At 39.5% G+C, this 19,155-nt stretch overlaps 1 protein-coding gene across 2 annotated transcripts in view; it reads right to left on the bottom strand.

Annotated features, from left to right (window-relative positions):
* The window catches only part of ZNF827 (zinc finger protein 827), a 106,119-nt gene that overhangs the window by 42,267 nt on the left and 44,697 nt on the right, over window positions 1-19,155 (bottom strand). For both annotated transcript variants that reach the window (XM_032685749.1, XM_032685748.1), the window contains exon 5: window positions 9,105-9,338. In XM_032685749.1, coding sequence (XP_032541640.1) covers window positions 9,105-9,338 — 234 coding nt within the window. The remainder of the gene's footprint in view (window positions 1-9,104; window positions 9,339-19,155) is intronic.

Here is a 19,155-nt window from a genome sequence, read left to right as displayed (position 1 = left end):
GCTGATTTATAAAAGCCTTAATGAACTTCATCCTATTCACATTGAGTGAGACAATTTTCCACATCAGCTATGGAAAATGGAGTACTGGACAGGCTTGTTCCAGGAGGAAGGGCAAGGAATCACAAAGTAGGGGTACCTGCTAACCAAAAAAAAAAAAAAAGCCGAACACAACAGAAACATTGAGCAATACTTGTGCTACCTAAAAGTTCAGGGTACAGCATTCACCCCTGAAGGCCTGACAGTGTCACCTCAATAAGGTGCAGCAGTAAGAGCACCTCTGAAATTTAGTCTTAGACAACACCCCTGTACAGCCTAAGACAGAAGCTGCCAAGTTTTAGAAAGAGCTTATTAAAGCTACTTCTCTCAGAGTTCAGACTACCACATCCAACCCAAAGTGTGCACAAGTCAGCAAAGTGTCCTTGTGGCAACCAAGGCCAACCATATTCCAGGCCACATTAGAAATCTGTAGCCACCAGGTAGAGGGAGGAGATTCTTGCCCTCTGTTCTGCACTTATGGGGCTGCATTTAGAGTGCTGTGTCCAATTCGGGGGTCCTCAGTACAGGACAGACACTGATATCCTGGAGCACGATCAGTGGAAGGCCACCGAGAATTAGAGGGTTGCTGCAAGACATAAGAAGAGAACAGCTAAGTGAACTGGGTTTGTTCAGCCTTAAGAAAACAACACTAAAGGGGACATTTACTGCTGTCAACAACTCTCTAAGGTATAAAGAGAAGGTACAGAGAAGCTAGAGTCAGACTTCTCTCAGAAGTGCACAGTGATAGTATGAATTGACAGACAAGTTGGAACATGGGGAATTCTGTCTATATATACAAGAAAAAAAAAATCACTATTGGGACAGTGAAATACCAGCCCACATTGCTGAGAAAGGTTGGGTTCTCCATTCTTGAACACATTCAAAACAGTAAGACCCTCGGCAGCCTGCTCTTGTTGGACCTGATTTGAGCAAAAGTCTGGATTAGATGAACCCTGGAAGTCCCCTCTAAACTAAATTAATTCATGAACCTTCAGCACTAGGTCAGCTGCAGGTTTATCTTGCTGAACTTTCAAAACCTCCAAGGAAGGGAAAGCTATAGCATCCTTGGGTAACACTTCTAATGCAGCACTAGAAATTTTTCTCTAGTCCACTCTGAACTTTCCAAGCTGCAGCTGGCAGCTGTCACCCCTTTCTTTACCATCTGCACTAGGGAGAAGAATTTGACTCCACTGCTTTTCTGTTTCCTTCAAGTAGGTGCAGGTTGTGATTAGATTAGCCTTTAGTTCCCCTTTGCCTGACTGAACAGGTTCAGTTCCCTCCATGTCTCTCTGCACAGGAAAGACATGGACCTGGTCAGAAGGCTGGAACACCTCTCCTGTGAAGACAGGCTGGGAGAGCTGGGGTTGTTTACCCTGGAGAAGAGAAGGCTCCAGCGAGACCTCATAGCAACTTTTCAGTACTTACAGTGGGCTTGTAAGAAAGATGAGGACAGACTGTTTAGCAGGGCCTGCTGCAACGGGAAAGGGGTAATGTTTTTAAACTAAAAGAGTGTAGATTCAGACTAGATATAAGGAAGAAATTTTTTACATTATGACTGATGAAACACGGGAATGGGTTGCCCAGAGAGGTGGTAGATGCCCCATCCCTGGAGACATTCAAGGTCAGGTTGGACAGGACTCTGAGCAACCTGATATGGTTGAAGATGTCCCTGCCCTTTGCTTAGGGGTTGAACTTGATGACCTTTAAAGGTCCCTTCCAACCCAGATCATTCTGTGATAGTCTGTGACCACTCAGCTCTTCTAGAAAGGACACACTGAACACGCTCTTCTAATGCAGGACACTCTGCTTTTCCCTTCGGGATGAAAGTCTAAAGCAAGTGCACAGATTTCAGAAAAATCCCCCACAAGTCATGCAAGTAAATATGGCTTTTGCTGATACGACAGCTGTCCAATGACTTTCCTTTGTTGAAATCAAATGAATACTTGCTAAATCATTCATGCTTCTCCTCACCATTTTATTTAAAACTTCATCCTGCAACTAAAGTTCTAAGTTGCTCACATTTGCTGAAATGCCTATGAGCTTTACAAATCAACTTTATGAATCAACTTAGAAAAGAAAGCCTTTCCCATATGTCTCATAAATTGGACTCATGTACTAGTTTCCACAGTGAAGCAGACAGGGGTAACTAGTGGGTCAACTTGTACCATCTTCAAAAGCTTTCAGTACGGAGAATCAGGCATTTTGTTATGCTAATTGTTCTGATTTGCTAGAAATAAACATGCCCTAAAACAGCTTAAATAAAACCTCAGAGGTAGGGAACAGTTGGCAAGCCCTGAAGGTTCTGCTACAGAGACACAACAAGTAACATCTGACGTTCCCTAGGGCGCTGTGCCTGACGCTTTATTTTGCTAGTATTTTTTTTTTTTCAAACTGCTGTTTTATATAAGACAATGTCAATGAATCAATGTAACAGGATCCTTCATTAAAAAAATAATCATAAAATGGCTTGTATTTGTTAAAGTGGAACCTCTGAACTCCCATGTTACAGAATTTTGCAGCTACAAGCTGTTTCACAGAAATACAAGCCAAGGAAAAAAAAAGGAGCAAATTAAAGCAATAGACTAATTAGAGTCGTGATACACATCTGCTGCTCTTCAATTTAAATGGTACAATTATGGTGCTTACGTGCAAGACCCTTACTTGCAGAACATGGCCGACCCCTCAAAACAGTTCAAGAAGAATTTGATAAAAAGTCGACATGTGCAGCGAATTGTTATTTTACAACATGTTCCAATATATCCCAGTCTCACAGCTCAAGAGAACTCTAGTCCAGTATTCTGCAGTAAGCTGTACCTTTGCAGGGAGCCTGGCTCCAGTTATCCTGTCTTTACATGCTGACTCTCCAAAGGCAAGGGGGGACTTCAAGAGGCCTTTGCGAACCCTGTGCCTCCACAATCACCTGACACTGAACAAAACTCACAGGCCCACTTTTCATAGCTCTGTGGCCACTCCCATCTGGCTCAACATCATCAAGGAATAGTAATAAAGTGAAACACGGGGGATGGGGGTGGGGTGTTTAAACTTCTTAGTGACAATTCCTAAAAAGAAAATAAAATAAAAAATAAAATAAATCTAGAACACCTAAAGAAGTGCATTTGAACCACAGATACAATGATTTCTTATTATTCCAAATTATCTAATCTTTTAAATTAACATAGTTTTCATTAAGTGTCAAGGTTACCTTGACGTGGAAAAAAGGAAGATGAATTGAAGTAACTTAAAAGCACAGTATAGCTGTACTGAAATAAAAGCTCAGCTTTGTTATGCTTGTTTTCCTGTGATACTTGTTTTGTGGATTTTTTAAGACCTATAGGATTAAAAAAAAAAACAATTTAGACTTTGCAGACTTCCATACTTCCCAGCCTATACTTTTCCTGTGAAAGAGCAGTATTTTTTCACAGTTTTCCTGCTTTTGGGTTTAAACAGCAATGTTGTCATGAACATGGCAAAACCCATCAACAGGTAAGAATCTATTACTAGTTGAATACTTTTGGGATTATGTTATACAGATGTCATGAAAAAGCCTGTTAAACTGAATGAACATTCTGTGGCCTGATACAAACTTCACGTGGTACAGCACTGGCAGGAGGGTTTCAAAATCTTGAAAAAAAAAAATCTGGAACATAACACATTGAATAATAAATCTAACTGTCTAGAAACTTGTATCTTAGCCCATACTGTAGTGAAAACACAGCTTTGCTCTGACCATTCACCATCAATTTCACATTTCTGCTGGCTAAAAAAAAACAAACAAAAACAAACCCACAACAAAAAGCCTCCCAAAACCAACAGCAACCACTTAGCCAGTAGCAGGATTTAATGCGGTAATGTGACTTGCCATGGTTTGCCATTTCTCTAGTTCTGTCAAAAAAAAAGTCTTATTTTGAATCACACACTTCCACACTTACTTTTCTGGGCTTCTACAGAAGCACCTGCTGCTGCCCAGATCTTCCTAATGAGACCAAGGAACAAAAGACTTCCCTGTATTTTCTCTCCACTGCCCATTATCAAGGCTTTCTAAGCAGGGATGAAAGCACTCTTGACAGCTCTCCTGCAATCCAGGTGCAGAGACTCTTCCGAGGTACCGACGACAGCCATCTCCAAAGACAACAGCCTAACTCCACACGAGCACTTCCCTGAACAGTCCCCAAATTTATGAAAAAGAAATATGTAGCAAGGTTAGTTTCTCTGTCTCTAATAGCGCTCCCTGGTTAGCAGACTTTTAAAAGTCATACTGTTATTTAGTTCCTCTGGAATTCTGTGCTGTTTTGACAGATACTTCTCAGACAGTCCTTCAACTCACTGTGGCCCAACACACCACGTGTCGTGTTTTGGGATGGGCATGGCATTCAGGTGTTCTGGCCTTCACCTTATATAGAACTGTACTATCATTCTTTGTCTTATTGTTTTTAAATAGAAGTTCTAAACCCTGTGATTTCAGTTAAATATATGATATAGTGTCAAAAAAATTAACTACAAGGCATGAAACAGGAAATCAGCATAAACACTTTCAAGTAGATAATGGTTTAATCAAAAAAAGGCAAACACTCCCCACCCCCCTGGTAATAACCAGTTGTGCTGAAAGAGGAACTGTCATATAATTAGGTGATAATAAATGGAGTTGATCAAGAATGCTTTTGGAATCAATTGTAGGCAACATTTTACTTTGTGTGCTGAGGTCATGAAGTATGCACTAATTGCATCTGTTGATAACCCAAAATTAAGACATATTGTTGGTACTGGTCTACTACAAGCAGCACTGTGTGACCTGAGGACTGAAGTACAAAAAATCCTAAATAGCACAAAGGTCATGCATTTGCTAGTGATAACAAGGATATGTGCAATACAGGGGGAACTGACCAACTGAAAAAAGAGAGGAGGAAAACAAGCCGAGTTACTACTGAAATGCAAAATATGTCCTATTTGTGAAATGTATTCATCTGAACTAAAGGCAAATGTAATTCAGACAAAATTCTAGGAAAGACAGGGACATCCTAATGTCAAGTTCAAGGTACCAGGGTAAAATACTCTTTATGAAGTGCTAGTACCTGGAATAGATTTTCACAGAATCATAGAATCAGCCAGGTTGGAAGGGACCTCTGAGATCACCAAGTCCAACCCTTGATCCACTACCACCGTGGTTACTAGACCATGGCACTCAGTGCCACATCCAGTCTCATCTTAAAAACCTACAGGGACAGTGAATCCACCACTTCCCTGGGCAGCCCAGTCCAATGCCTGACTACCCTCTCTGTAAAGAATTTCTTCCTAATATCTATTTTATACACTTCCACCTATGCATTCATTTATGGACAAGAAGGCAAAACACTCTATGCTTCTGAAAGCTAATACATGCCCCAAACACATTAGCAGCATAACTCAACAGAAAATGAACTTTTAGGCTCAAACACTGGCACGTAAATGCAAATATTTATTTTAAATTTCAGTCTCCTCTTAAACCTACCTTTCAATTTACAAGACTGAGTGTATAAAACTGACCAGGTATCACTGGGTACACCACTTCATTAAACACTTTGAGAAATAAATTAGCTTTTCCATGAAAGAGAACTGGTAAGAATGTAGAAAACAGATGTATCTGAAATATATTACTTCCATTCCTTATAATTGATTTTATGCAATGTTTAATATAAGGAATTCAAAAACTTGCAGGGATGGCACCCTTCCAGAGATGAGAGCAATTTGCCCCACTCCACTATCTCCTCAAATCTGTTTGTTTACCATTGGCTCTAGTCTCAGTCAAGACTTAGTAACAGACAGAATTCACAGCTCACCTTTGTACACTCATAGATATCATTTAGTAGTCATTTTATGTTCTTCTGTAAAATGTAGGTTGAAAGTCAGCACTGAGGCTCAAACTTTGCCTGCTAATCCCCAAATACCATTTCTTTCAAATGGGCATTTGATTTACTTTATAAAGTAGTTTAGCTGTTGGGAAGTTTTGTTCTGACTATCTGGGCGGAAGTGGGTTCTGCCTACACCTGCTCAAGAGACATTAGCCTTCTTAGCTTGGATAATCCTTTGGAAGAAGTGTGAGTAGGTATCAGGTGATTAGGTATCAAGCCTGTGAACTGTGGGGTAGAAGACCTGAATCCAATTGGAACACGGTAGAGAAAAAGATGGTATAAAAGGGCATATACACCAAAGTAATATGTGAGGTAAGGGCCTGAACCTAAACACTGGTTGTGTGTTGCTAGAAGCCTGTAAGTGTCCCAAAAGCCCTTTAGCTTGAAAGAGAGAGCCATGTGTAGTAGAACTAAAATAGACAACTGCGTGTGATTTTCTTGTTTCTCTACATCTACTTCTACAATGACAACTAACAAATGTTCTGTTGATGTTCTACTACAGTAAAGTAAGTTTATTTTTCTAACTTTTCCTAGCTTTAGAATACTTTGAGTGGCTGACAAGTCCCTCCATTACACGTGCTGGTGATTTGAAGTCTATTTTACAGTACCCAGTAAACAAAATTAGGACCCAGAGCTAGAAAGCCCTTCCACTACACTGTACAGCTAAGAGCTGGCAACACAGCTTGGGAAAACAGATTTCCCAGTGAAAAATATAAATCAGCATATTCTTTACATGGAGGAGAGAGCAAGGTCTATGCCTAAATCCCAAGAGGCTCCCCTGGGGCTGAAACAATCAGCAATACTCTTGCTCAGAGGATAACAGCAGCACATACATCAGGAATGCAGAAAGCAAAATGCTATTATGCTGGAAATCCCTTGCTGACTTTGTATGTGGTGCAGGTTTTTGTAATTAGTATTACACAGAAGAAAGTGAAAATAACAAAGGGGAGGTTCAGGTTGTACATCAGGGAAGAATTCCTTCACGGATAGGGTTGTCAAGCATTGGAACAGGCTGCCCAAGGAGGTGGAGTCACCATCCCTGGAGGTGTTTAAAAAACAACCAGACATGGCACTTAGTGCCATAGTCCAGCTGACAAGGTGGTGATCAGTCAATGGGTTGGAGTGGATGATCTTAGCTGTCTTTAAGGTCCCTTCCAAACAAAAGCATTCTGTGAAGAAGTGGCTTAATTAAGTTTTAAATCACCAAAACCAGGCTGCAGAATTGCTTAAGATAAGGTGAGAAGTCAACAGTGACCTGCGAGTATTCAACCAGATAAAGATTAAATAACCCCAAAAAACAAAACACAAAAGTGGTTATTCATTTTAGATTTTCTTCATATATTTGTCCTACATTAAACTGTATCTTAGTATTTACCTCCTTTATAGTTTCTGCCTTATATGGTAATTCAGTATTTCGGGTAATTCAGTGGAAATTGAAAACCTGTATGGGATAAACTTGGTGTAACCCCACCCACTGGCTGATGCAGGAATACCAACTGCAGCAACACTGACTCAGTAAATCCTAGTCATTCTTCACCTTCTAACCTATAGATTCACCAAAAAGGCCACTGCCAGCAAAAACTGCTCAGTCACTAAGAGATTGTAAGAGAAATGTCACAGCAGCGTATTTCTTCCTACAGCCTTTGAAGTCTGGGAGGTCCCAACAGAAGGGACTGAAGACTTGATCAATATTTTATACATGCAAGATTTCACTCATACAAACAGATATTTAAGGCATAAATATTCTAACATAATAGTCAGTAATAAACCTATTTGAACACAGCCTCCAAATGCTGAATTCAAGATGCACAACCCAGAACCTTTATGTCTCTGAAGTACCCAAGAAAATGTTAAGTTACAGAGCTCTTTCTTTATAAAAATAGTTACCTAAATTTATATGCACCAAGCAAAATGGAGTCACAGGTTAGCATTCCTTAAGCTGTAAAGTTTTGTTACCAAAACACCACACTCAAACCATTTACCAGCAGCAACAGTGAACTTTACCAATAACCAAATGTTTATTATTTGGGAGTCTGTGAAAAGTCTGGAAACTTCTGCTCTGATCAACTCTTGTACTTGCAAAGTATTTTTTGAACCATTAATACAAAAGGGTTACAAATCAATGATGCAAATTTTTCAAATTAAAGTGTGCAGGTATGAACAGGAGTGAATTAATTACATGTTTTGTTGGGGAGATCCTGGTCAGTCAGAGTCTTTCAGATATAAATTTGAGTCCAAATTCAATGTTTACAGGATCTAATCAAGACACAGAATTTCAGGTAGGTTTGACAGGGATCTCAGAAGTTACTAAACTTGTAAGCATTTCCACTTGCACTTCTTGCATGACTTTGGCATAATAAGTTTTTGAGAATTCTGACTTAAAAACTAACAGATCCAGTTCAGGTGTGGAAGTACAAACCCAAACTGCCAGGCTGACTGTCACGTCTTGGTCCTAAACATTGACCTGTTAGAAGTTCAAAGCCTTTTTTGTCATTCACTTAACCTGTTCCAGCAGCAATAATTCAACCCTTTTACTTTCCCTTAAATTTAAACCTCGATTCTGACAGCTGCATAAAGCATAATTAGCAGAACACACATTATTTGACTCCCTCCAGCTTTAACATTACCTCTGTGTGTATACATGCACACTGTCTACTTGTCTGGCAGAAGGATGTATCACTAAGGCAGTGTAGGCAAGTTCAAGTGGTCTCGCTAAATGCAGAAAGCTGTCTCAGTTTATATCATTTTTTTAACAGTGTATCTTGTCATTTTGAGTACAAGATATTGTCAGAAGAAATAAAAGGCTTTAAAAGTCATGTTTTATAAAGCTCTGTCAGGTACAGTTCAGTACAGACACACACTCTTATAATGTTAATGAAGTGACACATGTGAATAAATTGGTATTAACATGTTTTGGTACTTTTAAAAATTACAGCATCTGAAAGCTTTAAGGCATCATTTCTTTTGACTTATTCCATAGTCATTAATTTGAAAAACAGAGCAGAGATAATTAGATACTATGGTGACAGACCAACATGCTTTATGTAAGTGCAACTGTGTAGACGGGCCTTTTCAACTGTTCCTTGACTTGCTACTAAAGCTAAACATACCTCCTTGCAAGGTAACCCTGTTAGCACACATGAAAAAAAATAGTTAAGAAGTTCAATATTATTAAATATCTACCTGAGAGCTTCATGAGGAGCTCAGACGCTGCCTTGACTGACATGTCCTGCCTCATCACATTTGCCTGTGCTTCCTGTGGCTTGAGTTTCTCCTCAGGGATGTTTGGAGCTGAGGCTTCAGATTCTTGGCTGAACACATAGTTGGACTGAGACACGGCTGAACTTGCAGTTTCCTCATCCTTAGGCTCCTCTTTCACTTTAAAATTAGGAGTCAAAGGCTCTTTTTGATTTGCAGCTGTCAAGAGAAGGAAAGAAGTGAGACTTCAGGTAATGTATAATCCTGGAGCAGCTAGTAACAGGAAGAAACCATAACCTGAGAAGTGCTAGAGCAGGTACTGGAAGCAGGCATGTCAAACTGTTCAAAGATGCTTCAAGGGGCAAACAAACTTCTGCACCTTTTGTACAAAGGGGCAGTTCTGGAACACGAAAACTGCATGTACCAAAGCTCATGAAAACATCCACTCGTCTTACTTTTTTGCCCCTTCTCCTCCTAAAAGCACTTCCCTGGTCCCCTGGTTTGTAGGTCTTCTATAGGCTTGGTGGAAATTTAAAACATCATTTCACCTTATGTGAAGTAAATTTGGCAAAGCCCATAGGTATGATATACTAAGTTCTTAGAGCATAGAAAAGAGGCAAGAGATGAAGAGCAGAAAGACAGAAAATTTAAGAGCGGAGTAAAAGGGACAAGATAGTAAATTCTTAGGTCCTAAAAGTTGTTACGTTAAAAAAGGGAGCAGAGGGATTTTCAGAAGACAGTTCTGCACTGTTTCAAGTTCTATATGCATAGAAAGAAAGAAAGTAAGTTTAAAATAATCCATTCAAATACTCCATGTAAGCAGCTCCACAGAGAAGGGTACAGAGACCTTGGGGGCTGTTTAAAATCTACACACTGAGCAATGTTGTTCTTGAAGGGTCTTTCCAGTAGCCCTCAACAACAGTAGATCCTTTGCACTGCATTTGGCTGAACAGATAAAACCAATTCCAGCTCTTAAACAACACTTCCAAGCCCAAGCAATATGAATTCACAGGCAGACCGCAAAACAAGCAGAAGGCTAAAGAAATTGCACTAAATTTCAGCAGCTCTTCTTTTAATTTTGTATGTTTAACCATGAAGAGACACTTCTTCCCTGTCTCTTAGTGACTTTTTCTCGATCAAAATATCACTTTGAATTCCCAGTAACACACCAGATGACATGTTCAGTGCCATAAACTTTGATGAGTTTACATCTTTCCCACCTCTCAAAAATTCTGTCTCCACAAACATGAAAGATAGAGCACTGTCCCCATTTTGTTATCTTTGTAAGCAAGCTCTCTCATAACTCACCTTACTACCTCTCCTACATATTTCCCTCCTTCCATATGTCAATCCCCTGCCTATCCTCATGTCTCTTGCCTATGATCTCTGTCAAATCTCACTTGGACCATGTAAGAAGGATGTACCCAGCTGCCCCTCGTATGGGATGGACCAGGGCATTAGAAGCCCATGTGCATTACTGCCTGATGCAGAGATCTGTTTGTTATACAAACCCATTACATGGACAGAGAAAGCCTGGCATATCACAGGGATAATAACATCCAACTGAAGGGGCAAGGAACTAACACATCAATTCAACCCAGCAAAACCTGGCAACATTTAACTGCTTAAGTCCTTGGTCTAGTTTCTCCTCCACTTCACTACTTCTTACCTACTCTCAGTCTCCTGACTCTTCTGGCTTATTTCCTCAGATATTCTCTTTCTCAGCAGTTCCCCCAAGAGAACTCCTAGAGAACCTAAATTCCTGCATCCCACTGTGAAGTGCTCAGCATTTCCCAGAGACCTGAACCCTAAAATATGAGGTGCAATTCCCATCTTTATCAGAGCTAGACACTCACATTTGTTACTTTAAGCTTTGTTCATTTTCACATAGTCCATTTTTTGTGGGTTTCTGGTGTTTGCATTTTTAGTTTAGTTTTTTTTTTTTGGTGTTTGTTTGGTTTTTTGGTTTTGTTTTTGGGGTTTTTTTAATAATTTTTAAAGCTACTATATTACCCTATAACACAACACATTTTTTCAGTTTATATTGCAGAGTTGTTTGATTTTCCTTCTTTCTTGTTGACTGGCAAGCCATTACCAAAGAACAGGATTAAAGCAAATGGTATAAAGAGCATACACATAAGCAACATGTACATACACGTTGGTTCTATTCACTGCTTCAGAAATTAAATTACCTCATATGTGTAATTTTTAACATGACCTATAGGCACTTTTACCAGTATTAAGAATTGCATTTCCCCCTTATTTAAAAAAAAAAAGAGCAAAAGCAGAAATATGAACCATTAAAGCATGCTTTAACCCATAAAAATACAGGTTAAAGCTCTCAATTCAATCTCAGCTTTACTAAGCTACTAACAAAAAAATTTCATCTATCTTCTTTATCCAGGCCTCAGTCTATTCTGGGGTTTGACCTTGGGTGATGAATGGTCACCAAAAAAAAGACCCAAACCTTCTATGCCAAATTACCTTCTGCTTTCCTTCACTTTTAAATCATGCCACTGCAGCTGCTACTGATACGAAAAATACCTCCACCAGGATCTGAGTGCACCTGATAAGGGAGCATTCTGCCTGAACTTTCAGAGAACGTGGAGGAAAATAAAATATCTTTTGAATTTAAATTCGGAATAAAAATTTTGAATTCTGAACTGTCCCAGAAAATAAAAGAATTCCAAGTGAGGAGATAAATACAACCCAGTGAGAACAATCATTAACCTGTGGATCCAGCCTTGTCTCTGCCCATGAACCAGGGCAGAAAATGAACCAGGTAGAGGAAGTACTATAGACCAGGTCAGAATACTCTCTTACCATTTAAAATAGAGAGGTGATATTAATCTCACATATGCAGATCAGTGTAAGTTTACAACAATACACTATGGGCCATTATAAGACAGCTTTAGAACGATGTAAAAACATCCACACACAAATACAATCACTGTAACAGAACTCATAAAATCACAGACTTAAACTAGGAACTTTTTTCAAGAGTCAAGCAGTATAATGTGCAGTGGCAAATGCTTACTGGATTATTCTGCCACAAGAAGGAGGATCAAAAGGGGTGCTTTTGGAAGAAATTAGCATTTATTAAACTCTCTTATCACCACGCCACAACTCAGCAGCCAACTTGACCCAATTCAAGGACAAGTGTAAAGTGGTGCCTCTATGCTCTTCATCCCATCCCATCCATAAAGAGCATCTTCAAACCCTCCTAAGACAAAGCCAAGTTTTAATAGCTCAGAGAACCAGAATTTCAAGGTAGATCATAGCAGAGTTTAAATAATTTAGTGATAGTGACACATCCAGAATGACTTGAACACCAACTTTCCCTCCTTTCCTACGTCTCCCTTTCCCTACCCCATACATGAGCTCTCCTACTCTGACAGCACGTGTTGCTATAAGCCACTGCTTCCTCACACTTCTGAGCCATCACCCAGGATAACAAGGATACAACTATGTTGAAAACAAGTCTACCAGCATGGCATCAGACAATCTAAGTGAGCTCTTGGTGAGATATGTACTCTGTCACCTATGTGTGTCACCTATGACAAATACGGAAGAAGGTCAGGGTCCCACAGTCCAGAGGAAGCTCTGAAGATGTGCATTTGGCAGTGCTACATGAAGGGGGAAAGAATCCCAGACTATTGTTCTTACCTATGTTCCTGATTCTGCCTACTCTAGCTGCTCTGTTTTGGACAGAAGAGGGAATGAATAAATTAGGAAAGTTCTATTTCTTTAATTAACCAGCAGCACATTCCTTGAATTGACCATGTTTTCAAAAAATCAAACATTTTAATTGTAGATTAAACATTTTAATTGTAGATAAATCACTGAGCCTCTTTTTCTTCCCCCAGAAAATAAAAACAAAATCAGACAACTACTGAGTCAGTTTCAACCCAATGGCTACAATTAATAGGGTTTTTGTTCTAAAGTAGGTTCTAACGTAAGGGAAACCTAAAATAGAAGGACATGTAAAGAAAGGGGATGTTGTCCAGTCTATCAGATCCGTACATTAAACCTAGAGGGAAAACTAAACACCACACAAAACAAAAAAACCCAAAGAAGCCCCTAAGCAACAAAAGTCCCCACCACTCTTGCCTCTCTCCCATCTTGGATCCACAACTATAGACAAAATTGCTAACACATGGGATATAGCAACTATGATGCATCCACTAGTCATATTAGGCAAAACACTAAACAGATGTAAGAAAAAACATTGCAAATAAGAGAAATAAAAGTTTACTATGACCAGATTTTTTAAAAAAAAACATGATTGAGGAATGTTTAAAAAAATTAGAACTAGACAAGAACTAAAAAGATTATGTTGAAGACTAATAAAGTAATGTGAATGACAAAATTATTACTCCCCAGAAGGAACAGTATTTTCTATCTACATACAAAAATGGATACACATACAAATACTTAAACTTGTATTTAATTTACATTCATTCTGAACAGCAATGAGAACAGAATGAAGGATGTGTTGCCTGCAGACCGAATCCAAAAAACCCAGCAATTTAATTTTGAAATACATAGCAAGTTAAAAAAACAAACCCACCCAGCAAATGCAACCAACAGGCAGCAGTCTCTCAAGCAGGGTTGATAATGCTCCATTTGTTCCATTCCATATCCAGAAAAAACATAGATCAAAGAATATTCCAGACTGCTGATTTTTATCTTCCTGGCAACTGGAATCATTTGAGCCATTTGGCAAAAGTAGATGATGAAAGTTACACCACTTTCCTCAAACTGCCAAATGCCACAAGAAAAGCTTTGGGCATCTGCCACTAATCTGAAACACTCTGATAGAAGCTGCTAACTGCATCAGTCCACTTACAAGGATTTCTAAATGCTCAAAATGTTTATAATTGAAAGAGCAAAATGGGCTGATTACTGCAAGCTCAGTATTACAAGTCACAATCAGCACGGAGTTGGTCACTATTCCATCTGTCTGAGCGAAGAACACGAGAAAGAAAACAGCATCCACAACAAAAATGCTGCCACACAATAGAGGCCATGAGGTAAAGCATCTGTACAGTCTGGATCAAAAGAAACTGTGAGGAAAATGTGTGTGCAACAGTACATCACTGCACCATCATGTTATTTTACCAGTGATGCCTGACTACAGCCACAGAGATGAGAGAGCAGGGCAGTCATGGCTGAGGGAAAAGGGAAACTGAGGACACATTCCAAAGGTACTGCAAATTGAACTGGTCTCCTTGAGATTTTCCTCAGAGCCAGTATGGCAAGAGAACCATGGTATGACTTCTACCTGAGGAAGAAAGGGCAGTGTTTTATCCAGGTCTTACTGGAGTTAGAGAATCTGAATGACAAAAAGCCTTCCATTCCAGATGGTAAGTTGTGAGTTGTGGTAGTTAAGAGAAACCAAGGACCTTTGACAGATCAGTTCTGCAATATTTGGAAGACACGGCTCCCCGACAGTGGGCATCGCATCATCCTGAAGGCAGCTGTGGTCAATAAAGGGTATGACTTGGGTCATCTACTGTTTTCTTTCTAGTAATTGAAATGTGCAGGTGGGTATTGGAATTCTGCATGGAGACTATGGCTCATATTTGATGACATTCAAGAACTGAAGAAGGGGTACAAACACTGCAGAAGCAGCCACCGGTGAAAGAATTGCTTTGCAAGAAAAATCTATGGAATTGGAACCTGTTAGAGAATCTCCAGACTAAAATCCAATTAGGCTGATATATTATGCTCAACTTATTAAACACAGAGGCTGTATACACTAAGTGGCCCAAAAGGAGAAATACTGTTCTAGCAGGCCAGTCTAGCTGGGCTCTTTTTACCACCTTCTGCCCTGGAGTATTAATCTGTGCCAGAGCACCTCATGTTACCTAACCCTCCTGGGAATTCTAAATCAATTACACCTCAGTTTTAAAGCCCTCTACTCTGCCCTCAGCCAAACAAAGTAACCTATAGGGCTATAAGGAACAGGATGAGTATTATCAATTTAAAAGCTACTTATGACTCAAGGGCGCTCAGCATTACCAAGTTTCTTTTTATCAATGCAGTGGAATGTCAGAATAGACAATCATAAATACAAGGATGCCGTGACTTGACACCCCTGGGCTTCCAGAGAGCACTTAAAATATGAGATCTTCCAAACCATCTTGCTTAAGTATGTTAAAAACTGTAAGCAGGGGTCAAGAATAGGCCAGCTAACTATCCTGATTTTCTCTAAAGCTGCTCTGTATTTAAGGAGCTGGAGTCAAGCAAAATGAGACACAGCATTGGAGAATGACCAGTGCTGCTACCATGCCCTCCAAATTTCACAGTGTTTTAATCCCAGTGGAATGGAGGAGTTGGGCAAATTGCTAAGGCACCTGTAGGACCTCACACCCCTCCATGCCCCAAGATGTCTGTTATACAGCTAAAGTCCCACAGGCTAAACAACGTAATCTCTGCCAGTCCATCTTCTCCTTTCCAGGTAAAAATCAAAACAGCAGCAGAATAGGTAAAATTCTGGGAAAGCTGGAGAAAAGAGATGGAGGACAGTGAAAGGAGCAAAAGGAAATCTGCTGCTGATAGGAAAGAATTGCTTGCAATATGGAAATGTCTTCTCTCTACAAAGGAACAGAAACAGAGGTGAGAAACACCAGGAGACTGACCTTGATATTTATTTAAGAAAACAAAAAACAAAACAAACAATCAGAGATAATTGAACTAACAGTGTTTTCAATTCCCATTTTGGATAGATGTGAGAGAAAGGCTCATGAGCTCGGACTTCTGCCCAGAGTAATGGTGTAATCAGGGAAGCAAAAGAGCCATCAGTCTAGTCTAGTCTTATACTCCAAGTGTAAGAGTCTAAAGAGATTATAAGGGTGGTGATATATCAGTAGCAAAGTTTAGTACAAGCTTTTATTTGTCCAGGTTGCAAGTAGCTGTGCTATTGCCCCTTCACAATTTTATTTTTAATTAAAGGTCTATATGGAAATTGCTCAAATGTGAATCTGGAGACACACTTCAAAGAGAGATCTTCATGACATCAGGAGTATTTGCATTGACAGCAGCTTTACGGAATTCACAGTATTTTTAAATTAAGGACATGGCTCAACAATTGCCAGTCCTGGGCACTTACATATTCTAATTGAAATTTTACATTCTGGCATAAACTATGAAACCTAAATATAGGCAGCAGTCTTTTCTTTGGAACTTGCAACACAAATACATCAATTATGACAATTTTATTGGACATGCTTTTATTTTATTAAAAAGACCTCTTTGAAGAGTTCAAGCCAGTCAGTTCAGTACTGTCAATGGCAAATGCTAAAACATTTCAAATTACTTGTGTTACCTTTCAGGAATGCAGCAATTTTCAAGAGCCAAACAGGACAAATAATCCAAGTGATTACTTAGCTTAACTACTAATACGTTGTATGTAGCTGTCTAGCTGTCTGATGTCTTACTCTTTCATTATTCCATTAATGGAATCAGCTAATAAAACAGGAATGCAAAGTCCCAATACTTTGGACAGTCACCAAAATCCCACGATGGCATGATTCTCCAAAATAAAGATTTGACTTCTCACAAGACAGTGACAGCAGATATGACTTCAGGAGGAAACATGTTTTCTCATTTGTTTAACGTGGCCAGCCCCAAACCCTCAGCATGTTAGCTCCTTCCTCCTCTCTTTTTTAAAATTCTTCCACGCGAGTAACTTGGGGAACATAAAAAGAATGCCAGAAGCAGGGCCCACTTGATAACACTTCAAAAGATGAAGAGACATGCTTTCCAGAGTAATACACTTGTTTAACACAGAGTGGTGGGGGAGAGAGGCCAGCAGTGAAGTATGTGTTACAATTACTGTTTCCACACAGAATCCCTTTGAGAGCAATAGTGCAAGAATCCCATTCATTTTGTTGGGATTCATTTATTTTCAAATGTTAAAAGTAACTGCAGCACATAACACAGGCACAATAATAACACCACTAGGGTACACTGGCCATTGTAATTTGGATCATTGTGAAAGACACCTTTTTATTACAAAAAAACCCCAAGCCTTAAAAGTGGGTGGAAGGACATCAGTATTTAAAGAGATGGGTTGTATAATGTCTGCCATTGAAACCTTTGAAACAGGAAAAGCAAATACTCTTCAAATAAGATATGAATGCTGTTACAAAGTTTCAATATGGAATTAATGGACTGGGGGAAGAAAACATTCTGGCAAAGCACTGATACTGCAAAGTACTTGGGTAACTGAAATAAGAGAGGGAAGATTTGAAGGTAAAAACATGCCCATACTTAAATATTCCTCTGTATATATGTTCAGTCATCTGCTAATTCCCTTTACAAACAAATTTAAATAAAATTTCAGAGAACCCTTTTAAATTTCTTGTGAATTTGAAAACCTCTCCTAATTTAAACTAGGACCTGGAGAACGGAATCTGGAAAAAAAGAAATCAAGATTTGTTTTAACTTTTAGGTTTACATTTGGTGATTTGTGTTATGCCTTATTTCATAAAACATGTAATTACATATCTTTCTGGCAAGCAATGGCACAGAATTGGGGATGAAGGGGTCTCAAAAGGTCACTCACACCAGTATTTCTCAACCTCTTTAAATCTAAAGCTCCCCTAACCCTTTCTGAACATGTTTTTAAATTTGTCCAGTGGCAGAGATGCCTCAGTCTCTCCAGCCAAACTATCACAGAGGTTTAAATAGCTTAACTGTGGAGAGACTTTCCTAATGCTACCTTAAAACTTACAGCAATATAATCCTCTTAATGATGATTTTATGATTAATTACAATAATTTCCATTCTCCTGGAAACTGTGCTAAGGTACATAGGAAATAAAGAGGTGATAAGTGACAAACCCACATAGCTTAACTAAGGGAAAAATAACACCTGATGAATTTGGTGGCCTTCTATGACAGGGCTAAGCATTGGTGGATATGGGTGGATAGACATCATCTGCCTACATCTGTCTGCAGGGAAGCCAGAGAGGGACTGTTCATCAGGAACTGTAGTGACAGGACAAGGAGTAACGGGTTCAAACTGAAAGAGGGGAAATTTAGGTTCAATATACAGAAGAAATTCTTTACAGTGAGGGTGGTGAGGCACTGGAACAGGTTGCCCAGAGAAGTTATGGATGCCCCATCCCTCGCAGTTTTCAAGGTCCCATTGAGGCTTTGAGAAATGTGGTCTGGTGGGAGGTGTCCCTGCCCCATGGCACAGGGGTTGGGACTAGGTTATCTTTAAGGCCTTTTCTAACCCAAATAATTCTATGGTTCTATGATGAATCATCAACAGATTATTTCCTTCTCCCTATGACAAACATTTTAATGCATTAAAGGCTCATTAGTGATTCTCCTTAGTCTTCTCTATGGGCTTCACAGACTACTCCCTTTTAGCCCTCCTCGTTGGACATGTTTTCTAAACTTCCCAGTCATTTCCACTGTATCCTTTTAAATCTTTCTATCTATCTGCACTCTTTATAAGTTATAGTGCCAAAACCTTGGACTTCAGCAAGACTGAGAAGAACAGGACTGTTTCCCCCCTCTTTGAGGCTATTTCTCTACTGTACTCCAGTACAATTATGCCCTTTTTAGCACCAGTATGATGCTGTTAACTCCTGTTCCTTTCCCACAGAACTGTTACCTGGACAGTTGTTCCTGGTCTTGTGTTTGTGCACCTGTTTGTTGAACAGTTGCACATTTTTCACAGATCTCTTTTGACTGCAACTCTTCTCTTTTGACTGCGGAATACTTTCAATGACTGTTTTCCAACCATCTGACATCCACTTCATCTAGACTAGAGAGGTGTTGCACTGCACACTCAGAAATAATACTGAGAGTCAAGATTATACACATGCTTATTAAGATTCAGTTTTAAAATTCCCAACACTTAATAAACACCAATTTTGTACCGTCTTTCACCCTCGGTGCGCCAGCTAAACTTTTGGAAACTGGAACTCAGGTCTGAAGGGAGACAAGCGCTCCTCTGAGTCACACACTTGGAAAAAGCAGAGGCTGAAACTGCACAGAAATGAGAACCAACAGGC

This window comes from Chiroxiphia lanceolata, chromosome 4 (genome assembly GCF_009829145.1).
Source record: "Chiroxiphia lanceolata isolate bChiLan1 chromosome 4, bChiLan1.pri, whole genome shotgun sequence".
NCBI lineage: Eukaryota > Metazoa > Chordata > Aves > Passeriformes > Pipridae > Chiroxiphia > Chiroxiphia lanceolata.
Note: the sequence above shows the minus strand (reverse complement) of the source record. Positions and strands in the feature narration are given on the sequence as shown.